At 58.5% G+C, this 16747-nt stretch overlaps 1 protein-coding gene across 5 annotated transcripts in view; it reads left to right on the top strand.

Annotated features, from left to right (window-relative positions):
* The first annotated feature begins 9508 nt into the window (after positions 1-9508).
* RALGDS (ral guanine nucleotide dissociation stimulator) overlaps positions 9509-16747 on the top strand; it is a 34435-nt gene continuing 27196 nt past the window's right edge. For 2 of the 5 annotated variants that reach the window (XM_046673685.1, XM_046673667.1), the window contains exon 1: positions 10596-10806. In XM_046673685.1, the coding sequence (XP_046529641.1) occupies positions 10627-10806 (180 nt within the window). In that variant the 5' untranslated portion in view covers positions 10596-10626. Of the gene's footprint in view, positions 9624-10595; positions 10807-16747 lie in introns of those variants that run through there. The other 3 variants (XM_046673703.1, XM_046673678.1, XM_046673694.1) reach the window with 3 other exon arrangements.

Raw genomic sequence — 16747 nt, 5'->3', positions numbered from 1 at the left:
GTGACCTTGGCATGTTCCTTCTCACTGGCCTCAGTTTCCCCATCTGTGGCCCCTTGTACCCCTGTGCCTGCATGTCCGTCATTCAGGGCATAAACACTGTCCTGTAAATGATGCCACCTACTGGGGACTAGGGCGGGAGGCCGAGAGGCCAGGACCAGGCTAGCCGCTGCTTCCTCCTCTGCCTGCCTGCTTCCATCCCGGTGCTCACGGGGAGGCAGGCAGCCTCACGGTTAAGGACACTGGCTTTGGAGATGGACACCTGTGTCTGTGTCCCAGCTCAATGCTTATTACGGGATGTCCTAGAACGGGCGTTCAGTCCCTCCGAGCCTGGCTGTTCCCCGGCTGTGAGGAGAATACCCACCTGAGGCTTGCTGCAGGGATGAAGGAAATCGGGCCCAGTGGGCTTTCTGGGGGTTGCTTTAGTTCGTGGGTACTGACCCTGTGCCCAGCGGCGATGAGGACATAAATGCGGGCTGTCTGCAGCTGGAAGGAGCGAGGTGCAGAGCCCCCGGCCACCGGCAAGGGCCATGCAGTGGAATGGAGAGAGGGGGCGGGGCCAGACTGCCAGGCCATGGGATTTGGGACTTTGGAGCCGGAAGGTTGTGAGGCCCACCCAGTGGCCCTCGGGTGTTCCCTCTGGGGAGGGCAGTGAGGAGTGGGGCTGTGGGTGACCCTCCGCCCTAGGGTTTCTGAGTGCCCTCAGGGATCCTGGCTTCTAATCTGACCTTGACCATTCTCTCACCATGTGACCTTGGGCCATAACCTCAACCCTAGGAACCTCCCCGGCCCCACCTGCCACTGGGGAGGGGGGTGCCCACCTCCGGAGCTGGGGTGGCCCAGTGGCGTCCTGTGCCCTGTGCCGGGCCATGGTTAGGTGTGGCAGAGGCTCTGCCCGGCAGCCCCCATCCAGGCGCCATGTGGCAGGAGGAGGGCGGGCCGAGGGCGCTGCAGACAATGGACCAGGCCAGGCAGCGGTGGCGGGGGGCTCAGGGGTGCGGCCGGCCGGGTGCTTCATGCTGGTGGGCCGCCGAGCCTGCGGGGGAGGGGGGCAGGAGGCCACTGGTGTGGAGGGAAGGAGGATGCAGGAGCGCTGCCCAAGCCAGCCCTGCTCCTGGCGCGGTGGGTGCATACTTAAGCGAATTGAGGCTGCTCAGCTCCCCCTTTTCTCCCAGGATAAGAGGGGACAGGGGCCACTCCGGGGCTGGAGGGTACCCGGAGCCCTCCCCATCTCTGGGCTGGGATCCAGAATTGGTTCTCTTGGGGAAGAAACAGGGCTTCTTCTCTGGACACCACCTGAGCGTCCAGGTGTGCCCACCACCGGGTAGAGCTGAGGTGGGGGGGCGGGGTGGTCCTGGCCAGTTGAGAGGAAAGGACCATTGGCCAGTGAGTCCAGGAACCTCCCCACCTCCTGCCCTGCCCTCCTTGGGACTCCATCCTGTCGCTGGCCTTTGTCCCCAGAGGCCCTTTCTCTGTAACTGTCAGGCTCATGACTGGGAGGGGGAGGGGGGCAGTATTTAAGCCCTTGCGGGCCACAGCCATCTGAACTGAATCTCTTCCTACGGGATTCTTGCTCCACCCAACCCCTATCTGTCTGGGCTGTGGCCAGAGGGAGGGGGACAGCCCAGCCCTGGTTATCTCCATCCACCTCTGTCACGAGGGGCCCTGGCCTCTGGGCATGTGAGAGGTCAAGGTGGAGGGAGCTGTGGGCAGTGGGAGCCTGGCGCGGACTTGAGCACCCCAGACAGGTAGTTCCTCAACTCCTGGCTGCCGTGGTCCCCTCATCTGTGGACTTACGGATGTCACGGCGCGTGAAATGTTCCTGAGGCACCGGGCACAGGCACAGGCAGGTCCTCCACAGGGACAGGAAAGTGTCTGCTCCCCTCCAAGGAAGGCAGGCGGCTGTGTGGCCCACCAGCTGTGAAGACAGGTGGTGTTAACTGCCCTTGGGGAGCAGGGGGCAGCCCCTGAGTTGAATCTGCACGTTTCTTCCAGGTGGGGAAACTGGGCCCAGAGAAGTAGAGTCAGTTGCCCGGGCCGTACATGAGCCCCACCTGGATCTCCTTCCTCCCTGAGGCTAGGGTCGCGGGCCCTTGACCGCCCTACGGATGTGCTGACCAGGAACTTGCCTGATGGTGCCCTTTGCCCCTCTAGTTGCTCAGAGTTGAAGTTCAGGCATAAGCAGTTCCTCTGGCCTGAGGCCTGGGTGGCCAGGGAGGTAACAGCTCTGGGCTTTGGGGGCAGGAGGTGGACAGGGGCAGTGCCACCACCTGCCTCCTCACAGCAGACACTTGCAGGTCTTTAGGGTTTCAAGAGAGGTTTCCTTCCTGGCCGCTGAGGCCAGGATCTCCCTGCACAGAGCTCGGGCTTCCTTCCCCTCTTGCCAGCCATGCCAGGAGCTGCCATGGGGGCCCCAAGGGAGCGTGCTTGCTGGATCCGGGCACACTGGCTAGCCATCGTCAGCAGACTTGCATTGCAGCTTCTGGAGTTGTGTGTGCAGTCCTGCACCTCCATGTGGGAGTGTGCGTGTCAGGAGTGTCTCCCTGCCTTTGGGTGACCGTGTGCACATTTGAGTGAATATGTGACCATATCCATCATTTGCGCCACCAGTGTGCATGACAAGCCTGGTACTGGGTGGCTGAGCCAGCACATGTGTGAAAGGATGCATGTGGCTGCAAGTGGAGACACGCGATTGCTGTGTGTGGGTAAGGGACAGCATGTGTCATGAGATCACGTGCATGTGTGTGTGTGCATGTGTCTGTTTGTATCTTGCTTTTTCCAAACACCAGACCCAAGCCTTGACCGTGAGGAGGCCTGAGTGTCTGTGGCCCAGCCCCTCAACTTCTGAGTGTCAGGGTTCTCATCTGTTACATGGGTTGATAAGTGTGCTGCCCGCCTCACAGGGCCGTGGTGGCTCTGAAGTGCTTAGCACAGAGCCTGGCACACACAGTCGCTCTGTTACATGACGGTGGCATGGAGCTATACCACTCTTGGAAGGTCCCTGGGCAGGGGAGGCCACCTGGTGCCTTGCCATGCGTCCCAGGTGTGAGCAGGTGGAGGCAGAGAGGAGAAGCCCTGGAACTTTGCCTTTTGTAAGGAAACCAAGGAAGGAGCAAAGTCCAGGGGTTGGCAGAGGGACAGTGCAGAGCAGGAGGGTAGGACAAAGGTGGTGTCTCTGAAACCGGCACTCAGCCCCCGGATGCTGGAGACCCAAGGCATTGCCCGCCCCTTGGGGGGACTTCCCTCCTGGAGGACTGTGGGAAAGAGGGCAGCAGGCGCCAGCCCCACCACCTCCTGGCAGCCAGCGGGAGCCCCAGGTCCTCCCCAGAGGCCAGGGCAGCTCAGGAGGTCCCCCTCTGAAAGGGCAGCCCTGCTTTCCAGGCTCTGGGCTCCGCAGGCGGGTGGCGGCACCGGGCACGCAGTGTCCCTGGCACGGCGGGCAGCCTCCTCACCACAAGGGCCTGTTTGTCCTGACTCCCCTGGCCCTGAAGCCCCGAATGACCGGGCTGTGCCGGGCACAGGGGCCTGACTGTGGGCCCTGCTCCCTTCCCCAGCCTCAGCAGGCCCTGGCTGCGCTTTGGGGAGGAGCTTCTTAGCTCAGGCCAGAGCACGCCAGAGCACCCTCCACTTACCCGATCAGCAGAGAACCAATCCCCGAGATTTGATAAGACTGATTGGTAGACTATAGGCTGTAGTATTGATTCAGATTATATTGGGCCAGGCATTTAGGAAGGAGCAAAGACCGCCAGGGTGAACCAGAGCTGAACTGGCTGCCCCCCACCCCCACCCGCCCCTGACACCCTGAGGCAGGCTGGCAACCTCCCGGCCCTGCTTCCAAGGAAAAGGGCTCCTGTTTCCCAGAAAGTCTGGCTGCCTCCTGCTCTGCCCCTGCGCCCGCTCTCTGGAGGGCACTTGAATGGCAGGTGGACATAGAGGCCGGTGGGCAGGTGGGCATTATCCTTCCTGTGCCCTTCTTCCGTGCCGTCTCCCAGGCTTCTCTCTAGCCTTGCCGCCTCCTCCAGGAAGCTTTCCTGGTACTCTCCCCACAGGGAACTCTTTGGCCCTGAACTGTGAATGTTTTCGAGTCCAGAAACTTTGACGTGGACCACTGAGTCCACTTGTTCATCCAGGTACTTGTTGTGAGCCCACTGTGTGCCAGGGACCATTCTAGACATCCATACATCAGGGAACAGAGTCCCTGCTCTCAAGGAGTTCACACCCCTTCCAATTTTGAAAAGAAGGAAGAACTGCGTCAGAGCTGAGAACCCCAGTGCTCTTCCCGCTCCCGTGATGGTGTGTGCGCGCATAGGCAACTGGCGCAGTCATCAGTCATCCGTCTGCTCATTAGCAGTTCTGAGAACTCACTGGGGGCGGGGCATCATTCCAGGCACTGGGTATGAGGGGTGAACAGGACAGATGTGGCTGCTGCCCTCAGGGAGCTTAGAGCCCATGAAACTATCCCACTGTAGATGCATTGTTATCCAGGTGTTACTTTCTTGGCTCGCCTCCCCATTTAAAGTCACAGCACCCCACCCGCTTACCCTATTCTGTTTTTTTTCTTCTGTAGTCTTCTCATCTTCAAACAAGGGTTTTACTTCTTATACCCCATTACCTGAGGGTGATTTTGATCTGTTTTGTTCTCTGGTGTAGCACCGCACTTGAGCAGCCTGTAGGTGTTAGTAAATCTGAGTGGGCTGAGCGTGAATGCAGTGGTTGTGCGCCGGGGCCACTGTGGTCTGTGGAAGGTGCTGGCTCCCCACTCTGTTACCGTCCTCAGGGACTTAAGAAACACTGAAACTGTTTGGAGACTTGTACGGCAATTTGACATTGTTGCAACATTTCTATTGCATTTTACAAAAGAATCAGTTGGTCCCAACTTAGGAATTTAAAAGGACAGCTACCGGTTCTTCCCCGCAGAGTGTCCTGGGCTACTTGGGGTGAGGTTTGCTGAACACGTGGCCCATGCCAGGCCTAGTCCTCCCTGCTCCCATCCAGTATGTCATGTCACCCATGCCAGCTTTTGGAGGCAGAGGTCGTCACCCTGCGTGGGCCAGGATGAGGCTCAGATGGGGAGGTAATTTGCCAACTTTGCCCAGCCACTAAGTGACAGGCTGGGAGTTTGAACCTGGACTCTGTCTACTCAGAGCCCCAGCTCATAGCTGCTGCTCCAGCCTTACAATTGCACAGTGGGCTTCTTGCCCAGCTGGACGTGGGGGTGGGCCCGAGGGGGCAGGGAGCTGCCCTCTGCCGCTGCGGGAGGGAAGCTGCTGGTGCCCTTGGCAGTGCTGAATCCTGCTGGGCACAGAGCCAGCCAGAGCAGCTGGGGCAGGGCCCAGATTCTCGGATCCTCAGCTTCTTGGCAACCTGTGTGACTCAGTGGGCTGGTAAAAGGGCCTGGTGGACGGGCAGCCAGAGCAGGGGAGCCCTGCGGTGGGTGAATCAGCAGCCAGAGCAGCTGACCGCTGGGTTGCTGTTCTGCCCGGGGCAGGGCCGAGCCTCAGCTGCCAAAATAAGCACAGTCCCTCTTTGCCTTTCTCCCTCCCAGCTCCCCCAGCAGGGCCTTCCTGTGGCTCCGCCGTTCCCGGGGGTCCCCAGGTCTCCCCAGCCTGGAGCAGGAGATGGGGCCTCCCCATTCGGGTGTGTGACCTTCCACAAGTCACTGCCCTGTTGGCCCTGCTGGAAAGCGAGGCCCCCTGCTCATGAAAGGGCACCGGGAGGATAGACTCACCCTCGGCTCTTGTAAAAAGCTGGAAGCAGCTGGGAGGACCAGCCTCAAAGCCAGACTGCTGTGTGGCTTTGGGTGAGTTTGGTGCCATCTCTGAGCTTCTGTCCTCAAGCTTACCTGCAAACCTGCCTTACACACCATGACAGTTAAGTGATACCCACACTGGCACATTTCTACTGTCAGTGAATGGTAGAAATATTGGGAGCTCGTTAACTCTGGCTTAGGCACTGCGTTGGGGGGGAGGGCAAACAGGGAAATGGAAGTCAGAATCCCAAGCTGGGCCTCACAGTGGGGACAGACCACCCTCCCTGCTGACAGGGACCCAGCAGCCCAAAGTCTGCCTATGCTGCCGGCAACAAATCCACTTGTGATCTTTAAACCTCAGAGTGGAGGAAAGCAGCTGCCTTAGGGACCAGACACCGGCCTTGGCACTGACCCGCTGGGCAGCCTCAGACAAGTTGTTTACCCTCTCTGGGTCTTGATTTTCTCAGTTTTACAACAGAGATAATTACCATGGCTTCATCTGTTTCACAGATGTTGGGTGGAAAAGTGCTTTGTCTCCACTGAGGAGCGCCAAAGGCAGGGCCGAGGGGGCGTCAGGAGCTGCTCCTGCCTCCAAGGCTTCTAACTGTGGGCGTTTGCCTTTGGGCCACGGGGTGGTGGACGTTTGCAGTGCCCTGGTCCCTGGGAGTCTCAGCCTGAGCTGAAGAGGGAAGGATGCCAGATGTAGCTGCACCCTGGATCTGAGTGCTTTTCCCGGGTCCACGGGCTTGAGCACTCGCGTGCACAGCTGTGGCGTCCTCCTCACCCAGCAGAGCTGGGCTGGTGGTGGTTGTGTGTTGAGTGACTTGATGATGGGCCTCAGGTTCCCAGAAACAGAGGGGAGAGGAGCTGAGCTGAGCTGCCACCTCCGGCCCCCTCAGCAGGACCCCAAGTCAGGTCAGGAGGCTGCAGGAAAAAGGAGCGAAAGCCTGGCCTTGGCCTCTCCTTTCTGCTTCCTGGACAGGATGTCGTGCTGAGTAAACAGCTCTGAGAAGAGTCACCACTCTGGCTCTGAGTCACAGCTCCTAGCGACAGACAGCCACACGGTGTTTGTAAACAGTGTGCTTCGCACCCACCAGGGCCTGCCCCCAGGAGCCTGGAAAGGATGAGAGGACCTCCCCCAATATGCGATGCAGCACGTGCCCCCCCCCCAACCCCAGAATCCCTCTCCCCACCAAAGGGTTTGAGCCTGGGCTGAGGGGAGCATTGGCACACGCCTGTGCATACAGACGTGTCCGTGAGTGGGGTTTCGCTGTGTCTGGGCTTGTGTGTGGCTGGCCAGGGGCATTGTCCGAGGGCCACCAGGCATGGTGGGCAGAGCACTGTGGGACCGTTGGCAGGTCGCATGACCTCGGTGTCCTGGGACAAGCGAGGGGGACGGTGGGAGCATCTCAGGGCCGGGGTATGTTCCCCGGTGCAGGGTTCACACAGCTCCATGCACAGTAGGTGCAGGGGAGATGGCTGTGCACCCTCCAGTCCTCAGTAGGCCCAGCCCCGGATGTGGTGAAGTGTTGGGGGTGCAGGTGGAGCGCCCCTAACTGTCCCCAGAGCCTTGGCTCTCTGTGGCCGGTCTTCGTTCCAGGCGGTGACAGTGATGTGGTGCACCATGTGGTGACACCAGGCTGGCAGGGAACAAAGGCGCCTCTGCTCTCCCCAGGCGGGTAGGAGGAGGGGTGGGTGCGCCCCTCCCCTCCCCTCCCCTCCCCTCCCTTCCTCTTCCCTCCCTTGCCCCGCCTCCTGGGGCTCCCGCATTTCTTGCCTGCAGCTGGTCCTGTCCTGCCGCCTGGCTGTGACTCAGGCCCTCAGCCTTCCCGAGAACTCAGTGCCCACTGCCCTGGGGCAGCCCTGCTTGGGCATGGCCTGGCTCTGAAAGGAGTGGCCCGAGACTGGGCCCTGAGGCCAGGCCGACCTGTGCTGGAGGCTGGGGCCAGGGAAGTGTGGGGGTAACAGGCTGGGAGGCGGGTCGTCGTTGGAGAAGAGCACAGGGAGCCTGTTTGGTGCTCAGGAGCTATGGAAGGGCCATGTGGTGCCTTGCACCGGCCCGTACCTGGGAAGTGCTTGGTAAATGCTAGTCGAAGGTGTTAACCCGCAGACGCCTAACCTGGCAGCCTGAGTACCTATTGGTTCCTGCAACCCCTCCCACTTCCTCCAAGGGCCTCGTGAAGCTCTCCCTCACCCCACACATGCTCACACAGTGGAATCACTCTCCCATCCACTCGCCACCACCTGATCCCTTCCACAGTGCAGGGCCCAGGCCCACCTTGCGCTGAGGAGGCCGCGGCTCAGGGAAGGCCCTCCCCACTCCCCCACTTTATCCCAAAGTTTCGGAGAGCTCACTGGTACAGTACAAGGCAGGCAGCTGGCCACACGAGGGTGAGAGGCCAAGGCTGGGGGCAGCCCAGGCACGCAGGACTGTCTCTCTCCTCGGGGTTCTGCTGACCCCTGCCTCACCCAGGTCTTCCCAGAGTCTGCACGAGATTGAGCTGGGGTGGGGGGGCCTGCTGTGGCAGCCTAGCCTCAGGGAGGAGTGGACCTGAGCCTGGTGCCCTCTCGACCCTGGCCGGGGTGTCTTACAGCCTGCAGTGTGTTTGCTGCTGTAAGATAACTAACGTTTCCAAGTTATCCACTGGGACCCGGTTTCAGGGCTGCATGCTGAGCACCGACAGACCTCAGACTGCCATCCCGAGCTTGCTCTTGCGGATGGAGCCCAGCTGCAGTACTCCTGGCATATGGACAATACCCGCCAACATTCGGGCAGTGTTTATTGAGTGCCACGCACTGGGGCAGGCACGTGACCATGGGAGATGATGGAGTACAGGTCCCCCGAGGGCTAACCACGAGCCAGGCCAGTGCTGAGCTCTTGTTCACTCTTCCAGTGCCCTTGTGCCCATTTTACAGATCAGGAAACTCGGGCCCAGGGATGCTAAGTTACTGGCCTAGAGTCCAAGAGCTGGCTGATTCAGAGCCTGGTTGCCTCTGCTGTTTCTCGAGGGTCATAGTTAAGTGTCACCATGCACAGGAGGGCGGAGATGGCTGGGGAGGACGAGCAGGGGGTGCCTGAGCCGAGGTGACCACAGGGAGGTGGTCAGGGCTGAGTGAGTCAGAGGGTCCTGGGGGCTGGGTGAGGGCGCAGGGAGAACTTTGGATTCTCTTGCCGGTGGGACAGAAGCTGCTGGAGGGATTTTAGTGCGGGGCAGACGTGCTCTGGCTGCAGGCGCAAGGGTGGGCCCAGGGAGGCAGGAAGGCAGCTAGCTTTGGGGTCCACCTGGAACCCCTCCAACCCCAGCTCCATTCTTCTGATACTCGCTCACTTGGCCCCTCTACCCCTGGAAGCCTGCCCACATCCCTAAGAGAGCTCCCACCTCCGGGGTTCCTAACTTGTGTCCATGGAATCCTTTCTTCCCTGAAAGAGATTCTCCTGCCTGGAGCCTGGCGGTGGGAGTTCAAGGTGGAGAGCTCCAGGTGAGGCCGGGCATCCGGAGGAATTTGAGTTTGAAAACCTCTGTACACCCCCTTCCCTCCATGGTGGATCAGGACACTGAGGTCCAGTGAGAAGAGGAACCTGAAAGCCCCACAGGGAGGCAGCGCCAGGAAGCAGGTCTCAGCTCCTGGGCCTGAGCTGCCTTCTGAGCCTGATCCCCTGGGCCCCACAAAGCCACCGGAAGAGGATGTGAAAGGCTCAGAGAGGCAGAGCGAGTGCTGGTGGCGCTCCGTGTCATGCTGCGCCCCGGCCACCCTGTCAGGGCCCCGGGACCCGATGTGCCTGTGGGCAGGCTTCGGAGCTCCTGACGGCCCCCGTCTCCTCCTGGCCTCTGTGGTCCCGCTCGCCCAGCCCGCTGCCCACCAGGGTCCTAGGAGGGTAAGGAATCCGCCCAGCCTCTTGGCCTCTGCATCACGCTGGCATCTCTGGGTTTTGGGATCTGGGCTCTGAACGCTGGTGGAAGGAGTGTCTGTGGGCTCTGCAGAGCTGCACAGACACGAGTCCTGGATTCTCCCTGTGAGATTTTGGGCAAGTCCCTGCTCCCCCTGGGCCTCAGTTTTTCCATTTGTCAAATGGGTGTGTTGGACTTGTTCCGTGACTGTCAATGTCTGGTTTGCAGTGAAATGAGAAAGACTGAGACAAGGTCCTGAGTTTTCCCTAAGGCCAAATATTTAACACCTGCCCTTTTTCCAGTGGTATGCCTGTCTAGTTACTTTTTAGTGGTATCTTTTCTGGAATGATGGTCATGGTGGTGGCGGCGGTGGTGTTATTTTTTTTTACTGTCCTACTTGGCAAAATAAACAGTTAGCAGCCCTAGGTTGGTCCTCACAGTTTAAACTGAAATCCCGTGTCTAGGTGCTGGGGGTGGAGGAGCTCTGAGGACGTAGGGGCAGAGAAGGCTTCAGGAATGAGGCAGTGGCTTCGAGCGAGCAGGGTCTCCTCTGCTCCCCACATTGCACCTGGCTGGGCTCACACCCGCCTGGTGGCCCCGCTGGCCAAGACCTGTTTGGATCTCGGTGACTTGTACCTGCTCCCTTTCTGGCTCTGGGTGGTAATTTCCCCGATGGCAGGTGGAATGGGGACGGGGCCTCTGGTGTTGGAGGAGACAGCTGGGCCCTCCCCAGGAGAGCAGGGCTGAGCTGGAGCTCCTGGCCCAGTTCAGGACAGAGCCCCATTCACATGTCTTTGGCTGGCCTATGGCCTGGTACGAGCGGGAATTCCAGGCCCTACCCGTCACGGGAGCAGGTATGACAGCCATGTGGTGACACCAGGCCTACACACTTGGGTGCTCAACTCTACTGGGGCAGGCAGACAGACAGGCAGACGGGCAGACTGGCAGAGGGCCTCCACAGAGCCCACCCCCGCGTGGCTCCCGTCCGCCATGGCCCAGAAGACCAGGCCGGCAGTGCCCAGGGCCAAGAGGGGGTGGGTGTTCTTTGCCTGTGTCTCCGTGGTGACTGCCAGGCGGTCAGCCATCACGCGCCGTGCCACTCTCCGAAGCCCCACACCCTGGCCAGCACCTCTGCCGGCACCGGCACCAGCACCGGCACCAGCCACCGAGGTGAGTTTCCAAGGCAACCGGCGCCTCTGCCGAGAGGCTGGGTGGGTCACAGCTGGGCCGAAGCCACTGGGGAGGTGGCTTCCTCGACTTCCTCTCCTGCCGTCAGAACTGGTTGAAGGAGTTTGGCTGGAAGCTGGGGAGTCTCTATCTCCCATTCCGGGTGTGAGGGAGGAGGCAGGGGGTGGGGGGCGCTGCCAGAGGTGCCCTAGGATGCCCACCCCTGCCAGCCTGTCTGTGTTTCCCGCCCGGGAGAGTCAGGGCCAGGTGGCTGTGGGTTGTCCTAGCTGCTCCTGCTGCTCTGGTGTTTCTCAGGTTACCGAGGGCTTTCCTGTATCATCTCAGGTTCTCTCCTAGAACCCTGAGAGCCAGGTGATGGTATTATTATCGTCCCCATCTTACTGATGGAGAAACTGAGGCTCAGAGGGGTTGAAACTGAGGCTATAAAGATGCAGAGCAGAGACTTGAGCACAACCCTAGGCTCCAGATCTTGAGAGAGAGGTTCCCACACCTGTAGGCCCCCTCCTCGGCCACGTGTGCCCAGCGCTCGGCCAGCGTGGGCTCTGTGTGGGAGGGGACCCTCCATCTCTGCCTCTGTTTCCATCTCTGCCTCTGTTCCCCTCTCTGGTATTCGTGTTTCAGGCTCAGTTGGTTTGCAGAGTCTCTGCCTCCGTTTCCATCTGTTTGTGTCCCTTCTGCTTCTCTTCCTCTCTCCTCTCCTGCCCTCCACCTTGGGCCATCACAGGTTGGATTGGTGGCCTTTGGGGGTGTCAGTGACCCCTGGGGTGCCAGGCACTGAGCACTCCGGGAGTGGGGGATGGTTGTCAGAGTGGCCCTCGGTTCCCATTCTGGACGGCGTTTATTACGGTGACCCTGGACTGCGCGTACTCTCCTCTGAGTGTCCCCTCAACATGCCGAGAGTTAGAGGTAGGGGCCATGAGCGCCCCTTTCTGGGGAAGGACAGTGTGGCCCATGGTGAGCTCAGGGCTGAACCGAAACTCACCATCCTAGTCCTGGGCCGTTTCCGGGGCTCCAGGCCTCGATGTGTCTTGTTCTGGTTGCCTAGGGACAGCAACGCCCTGTGAGCTTGGAGATTTGGGGTGGTGATGATGTCAAATCCCTCCACCCAGTATGGTCTCCTGGAGGTTTAGGTGCTTCATTTCCCGACTCTTGACCATCTCTGAGCTTGGCCTCCAGCCTGTGGGGAGCCTCCCTTCTCCAGAGGAGGAAGAGGCCCCTGGACGTTCCCAGGAAGCCAGTGGCAGAGGAGGCGGGGCTAAGCCAGGCCCAGCCACTGTTCCAGGAGCTCCCATGCTGGTCCAGGTGCGTCACCTGCCAAGGTGTGTGCTCACCCGCCCGCAGAGGGCAACCCCAGGACCCAGGCAGGCCAGGAATGGTGACATCAGTGTCAGGAAATGACCAAGGAGCCTGGCCAGGCCACACCCTCCCCGTATCCTCCCCAGGCTCTAAATATAGACCACAAAAGACCAAACAGACAGGGTGACCTCCACCTGCCCAGCAAGAGGTGAAAGGTTTTCCACCAAGGCCTGGGTGGAGCCTGGATATCTGGCTTCTGTTCCTCACTAGGCCACCAGTTCCCTCTGTGGTTTTGGCCAGGCTCAGGTTGGAAGAGGAGCTGGTCAAGGCCTGTGGTCGCCCAGATGTTGCCTCAAGCCCAGTTCTCATTTCGGAGCTGCTGCGTGCCTGGCAGACCTCCCCAGAACTGCACCGCAGGCCCAAACCCCTTTCCCTGGGACCCTGGGAATCGGCTCTCCTGTACCGGGCAAAGGGGTGGGTAGAAGGTAGGGAGCAGGCCGGGCAGAAGAGGGGCTGGCTCCAGGCTCTGGGGACTGCAGCGGATCATTGTGAGAGAGGACCCCTGTGTTGTTGCATCTGAGGCCACACCAAGCAGTTGATCTTTTGCCTGAGGGCAGCGCGAGAGGCTTTGAAGGGTCAAGGCCCCTCTGGCTGCTGCGAATCAAGGGGATCTGTGTTAGGATGAAAGCGAGAAGGCAAGGGGGCTCCAGAGGTTTGGCCTGAGCACACCTTTCCCTTCATCCAGAGGTGGCTTCCCAGGGGCCTCTAAGCCAGGGAGGGACAGAAGGCCCACTGGAGTCTGTGGCAAACCCACGAGCACGTGCCCTGGCTGAAGAGGACAGCTGCCAGTCAGCTCCCACCCAGCCTCCTATTGCACAGGAACGCAGACCCGGTGTGGCCAGGTTGTCCAGAGTTACAGGAGAAGCCAGAAATGTGGATTTTTATATGAAATGACCTGACCTTTTACTGTTGGCTCAAACATTGAAAAACACTTTGGAAGCCAAACAAAACATACATGTGGGCTGGATTTGGCTTGGTTCTTGTCCCTGGCTGTCAGCTTGAAAGCTGTCTTTTAAGCTCCCTGTGCAAGAAGCATCCTGACTCTGGAACACCAGTTCGTAGTAACCCACACTTCCTACAGTGCTTTGTGCTCTCTGCCCCTCCCAGCAGACCCTCCAGGGGCAAGGGTTAGCATGGCCTTGATCTTAGACTTGCCCAAGGTCACTAGGCTACTTCTAATCCCCAGCCTCCTCTGACTGCCCCATCTGAGCTGTGTGACTTAGTTGCCCAGCTGCCCGCTGCTTCAGCCCCCAAAGTGAAGCCCCCAGCCTCTTTTGTTGTAAGGATGCCGTGAGTGCCCCTGGGACACAGGAAATGGTGAAGCCGACCAGGTGTCACTGCCATGGCCCGGGGTCTGAAGATTGTCACCCCCGCCTCCCCCATGGCTGCTGGGAGCCTCAGTGGCATTGGAAGATCAGTCTCAAACTGTGTCCTTTTTCTAAGTTCTATTATGGAAAATTCCAAATAGACACAAAAGGGAGAAAATGACATAAAGGTGCCGCAGCTTTAGTGATCACCCGTGCAGGGCCACTGTTGTTTCTTCTCTGGCCCCCGACATCCTGCCCCGCTCCTTCAGTGGACGATGTTTACACAAATCCAAAGCACGTCATTTCCATCCATAAATATCAATATGTTACTCTAATAATCAAAATCCCATGATCACTCAAAAAAAATGCTGTCGAATATCCAAATATTCAGTAGTGTTCAAATAATTCCAGTCGTCTCTGAGGTTTTTTTTTTTAGAAGTTGCCCCGTTGGAATCACAATCCAAAATGCACGTCTCTTATCTTTCCATGATTTCCCCTTTATTTTTTTTCCCTGAAATGTATTTGTTGAGGAAACTGGGTGGTTCGTCCTTAGAGATTCCCAGAGTCTGGAATTTGCAGATTGCATCCTCATGGTGTGTTCAACACGTTCCTCTGGCCCCTGTAACCCCCAAATGGAGTCATCTGCAGAGGCCTAGTGGGGTTCTGGTTTAGTTTTTGACAAGAACACTTCTTGAGTGGCTCTGTGTTCCCGGTCGCAGGCGGCACGTACTGTCCTGGTCCCTTCTCTTTGAGGCTGGCCCTGGCCTTGGTAAGGGATCTACCCCACAGCTTTGGGGGAGGATTTTGAGGGGAGCTGTGTGAGAGGGCCTTGCCCTCAGGAGGCACTGCCTGAATTGCAGCCCCTGTCACCAACAGTGGGGCAGAGTCTCCGCCTGCCTGAGCTGGGGACACTGGGCGCTGTGCGAGGTGCCTCACCTGTGCTGGCCCGTTAGTTATGCCCACATGACACAGGAGAAAACTGCCTGGGAGGGGAGGGAATTTGTCTGGGGAGGAGGAGGTCACACAGTAAGAGAGGGGTGGAATTGGGCCTCAAACCCAGGCATTTCAGTGCCCAAACCTGTCCTCTCTGCTACAGCCTGGGAACTGGGGGGTGTGCAGCTGGAGCAGTGAGCAGGTTTGCCAGGGCTCTGGAGGGGAGCCCCAAAGTAGGGGGCGAACAGGCAGGGGGCGAGACTTTGAAAAACCAGACAGACATTAACCAGAGGGTCTGGTTAAGGAAAGGATATACCACCCCACCCCTCCATGCACAGGAGGTCAGGTAGTGGGATGGCAGGCAGCCTAGCCTGTGCTGGAACTCCTGACGTCTCACCTCTCCAGCCTACCTGAGCCCTCCCGACACCGGCACCCTGGACCTTCAAGGTCAGAGAGGTGGTGACATGGGGTGCACTCCTCTTCACTCACTAGTCACCTGGCCTGCATAAACCCCTTTCCAGGCTGTAAAATGGGCCTGAGCTTGCTTCCCAGGCCCCTCCCTGGGAGAAAGAGATAAGGAGAGCAGAGAAGAGATAAAGTGAGCTGCAGGCAGGTGCAGGATTTAGCAAGTTCTGAATTCCCGGAGGCTGAGGGTTTGGCCCCAGAAGCAGGAGTGGGAGGAGAAGCTTCTAGCCAGAGGGCATGTCCAGTGTCCCGGTCATCCCTTTGTTGCTTTTGAGGACCTCCTTCCTGTAAATGTGCCCCACCAGCCTCGGCCTCACCCTCCCTGGGGGACAGAGCATAGAAGCTTCCTAACCAGCCTCCCAGGAATTTCCACCCCAAACCAAATCTACCCATCTTGCTTTAAAAGAAGAACAAAAAAACAGCATTTATTACATGGCCGTGATTATTAAAACATTTTAGAAAAATTACAAAATTCCAAGAAGTAAAAAGAAAAAACATACAGCACCACCCAGAAATACCCACCATTACTTTTGCAAAGTGGGTCCCTCTAGTCACATGCACGTGTGTAGTGTCTGGTTCTGAAAGCATATTCTGCAGGCTTTGTCACTTCACGGCTCCAGCAGAGCATTTCCCTGCATCCTGGTTCTCCTGTGCTGCTCCATGGCACCGAGGGGCCTGGCGGTTACTCAGCACAGGGCATTTGAGTTGATTCGGTTTGGCAGAATTGTAATCAAGGTTTCCATAAACATCTTGTACAGAAATTGATGTCCACACCTCTGATTGCTTCCTTAGAGGGAATTCCTAAGAGTGGGATTATCGAGTCAAAGGGCATGAGCGTTTTTAACGGCAGTGATAGAAAGCGCCAAATTGTTTTCCGCCTGTCTTTGTCAAGGCCTCGTACCCAGATGGAAAACCACCAGGCGGGTGCTCAAGCAGCGCAGGTGGGCGCACCCGTGGGTGGGGCTAGTTGGGGGCCCACTGTCCATGAATATCTGAGATTTGGCACACAGCGGGTATGCAGGATATGCTTGTGGAATGTGTAGTCTGGTCCTGCCCTCTCATTTTATAGATAGAGAAACTGAGGCCCAATGGTGTGAGACCGGTTCCAGGGAGGTTGGTGGCATTGCCAGCGCTGCAGCAGTCGATCACTAGCCTCAGTGAGGCTGAGAGCTGAGGCCAGGCAGGCCCCAGCAGCCGGTTAGGTGTAAAGGATGGGCCCATTCATTCATCCATGGCATGAACACTCTCTTGACTGCTGTTAACCTCCAGGCTTCCTCTTCCTTCCTCACTCGCTTCTAGAAAGAGTAGCTGAGGCTCCCTGGCCCTGCTTCCTCCCCAGCCCTTAGTAGCCTCACTTCCACCCTGACCTGAGACCTTGAGCACTCAAGCCACCAGTGGCCCCAGCTGACCAGGCCAGTGGCCAGGTGCTGCGGCTGGCAGTTTGTCACTCTTTTTTGTTTGTTTGGTTTTTGTTTTGTTTTGTTTGAGGAAGATTAGCCCTGAGCTAACATCTGCTGCCAATCCTTCTCTTTTTGCTGAGGAAGACTGGCCCTGAGCTAACATTCATGCCCATCTTCCTCTACTTGATATGTGGGACGCCTGCCACAGCATGGCTTGCCAAGCTGTACCATGTCCGCACCCGGGATCTGAACTGGCGAACCCCAGGCTGCCAAATCGGAACGTGTTAACTTAACTGCTGCGCCACCGGGCTGGCCCCAGTTTGTCACTCTTGATCCCTTACTCTTTCTTGAATGTCTGCAGGCCCCAGCCCTGGTGACGCCTGGTCTCCATGGTCCGTTGTCATTATCTCATCCCCCTTGCCGCCCCCACTGCGCCTCCTCTGTCTCCATTCTGCCTGGGTG

The sequence above is a fragment of the Equus quagga genome, chromosome 1 (assembly GCF_021613505.1).
Source record: "Equus quagga isolate Etosha38 chromosome 1, UCLA_HA_Equagga_1.0, whole genome shotgun sequence".
In the NCBI taxonomy this organism is placed as follows: Eukaryota; Metazoa; Chordata; class Mammalia; order Perissodactyla; family Equidae; genus Equus; species Equus quagga.
This window is presented reverse-complemented; position numbering and strand designations above follow the sequence as displayed.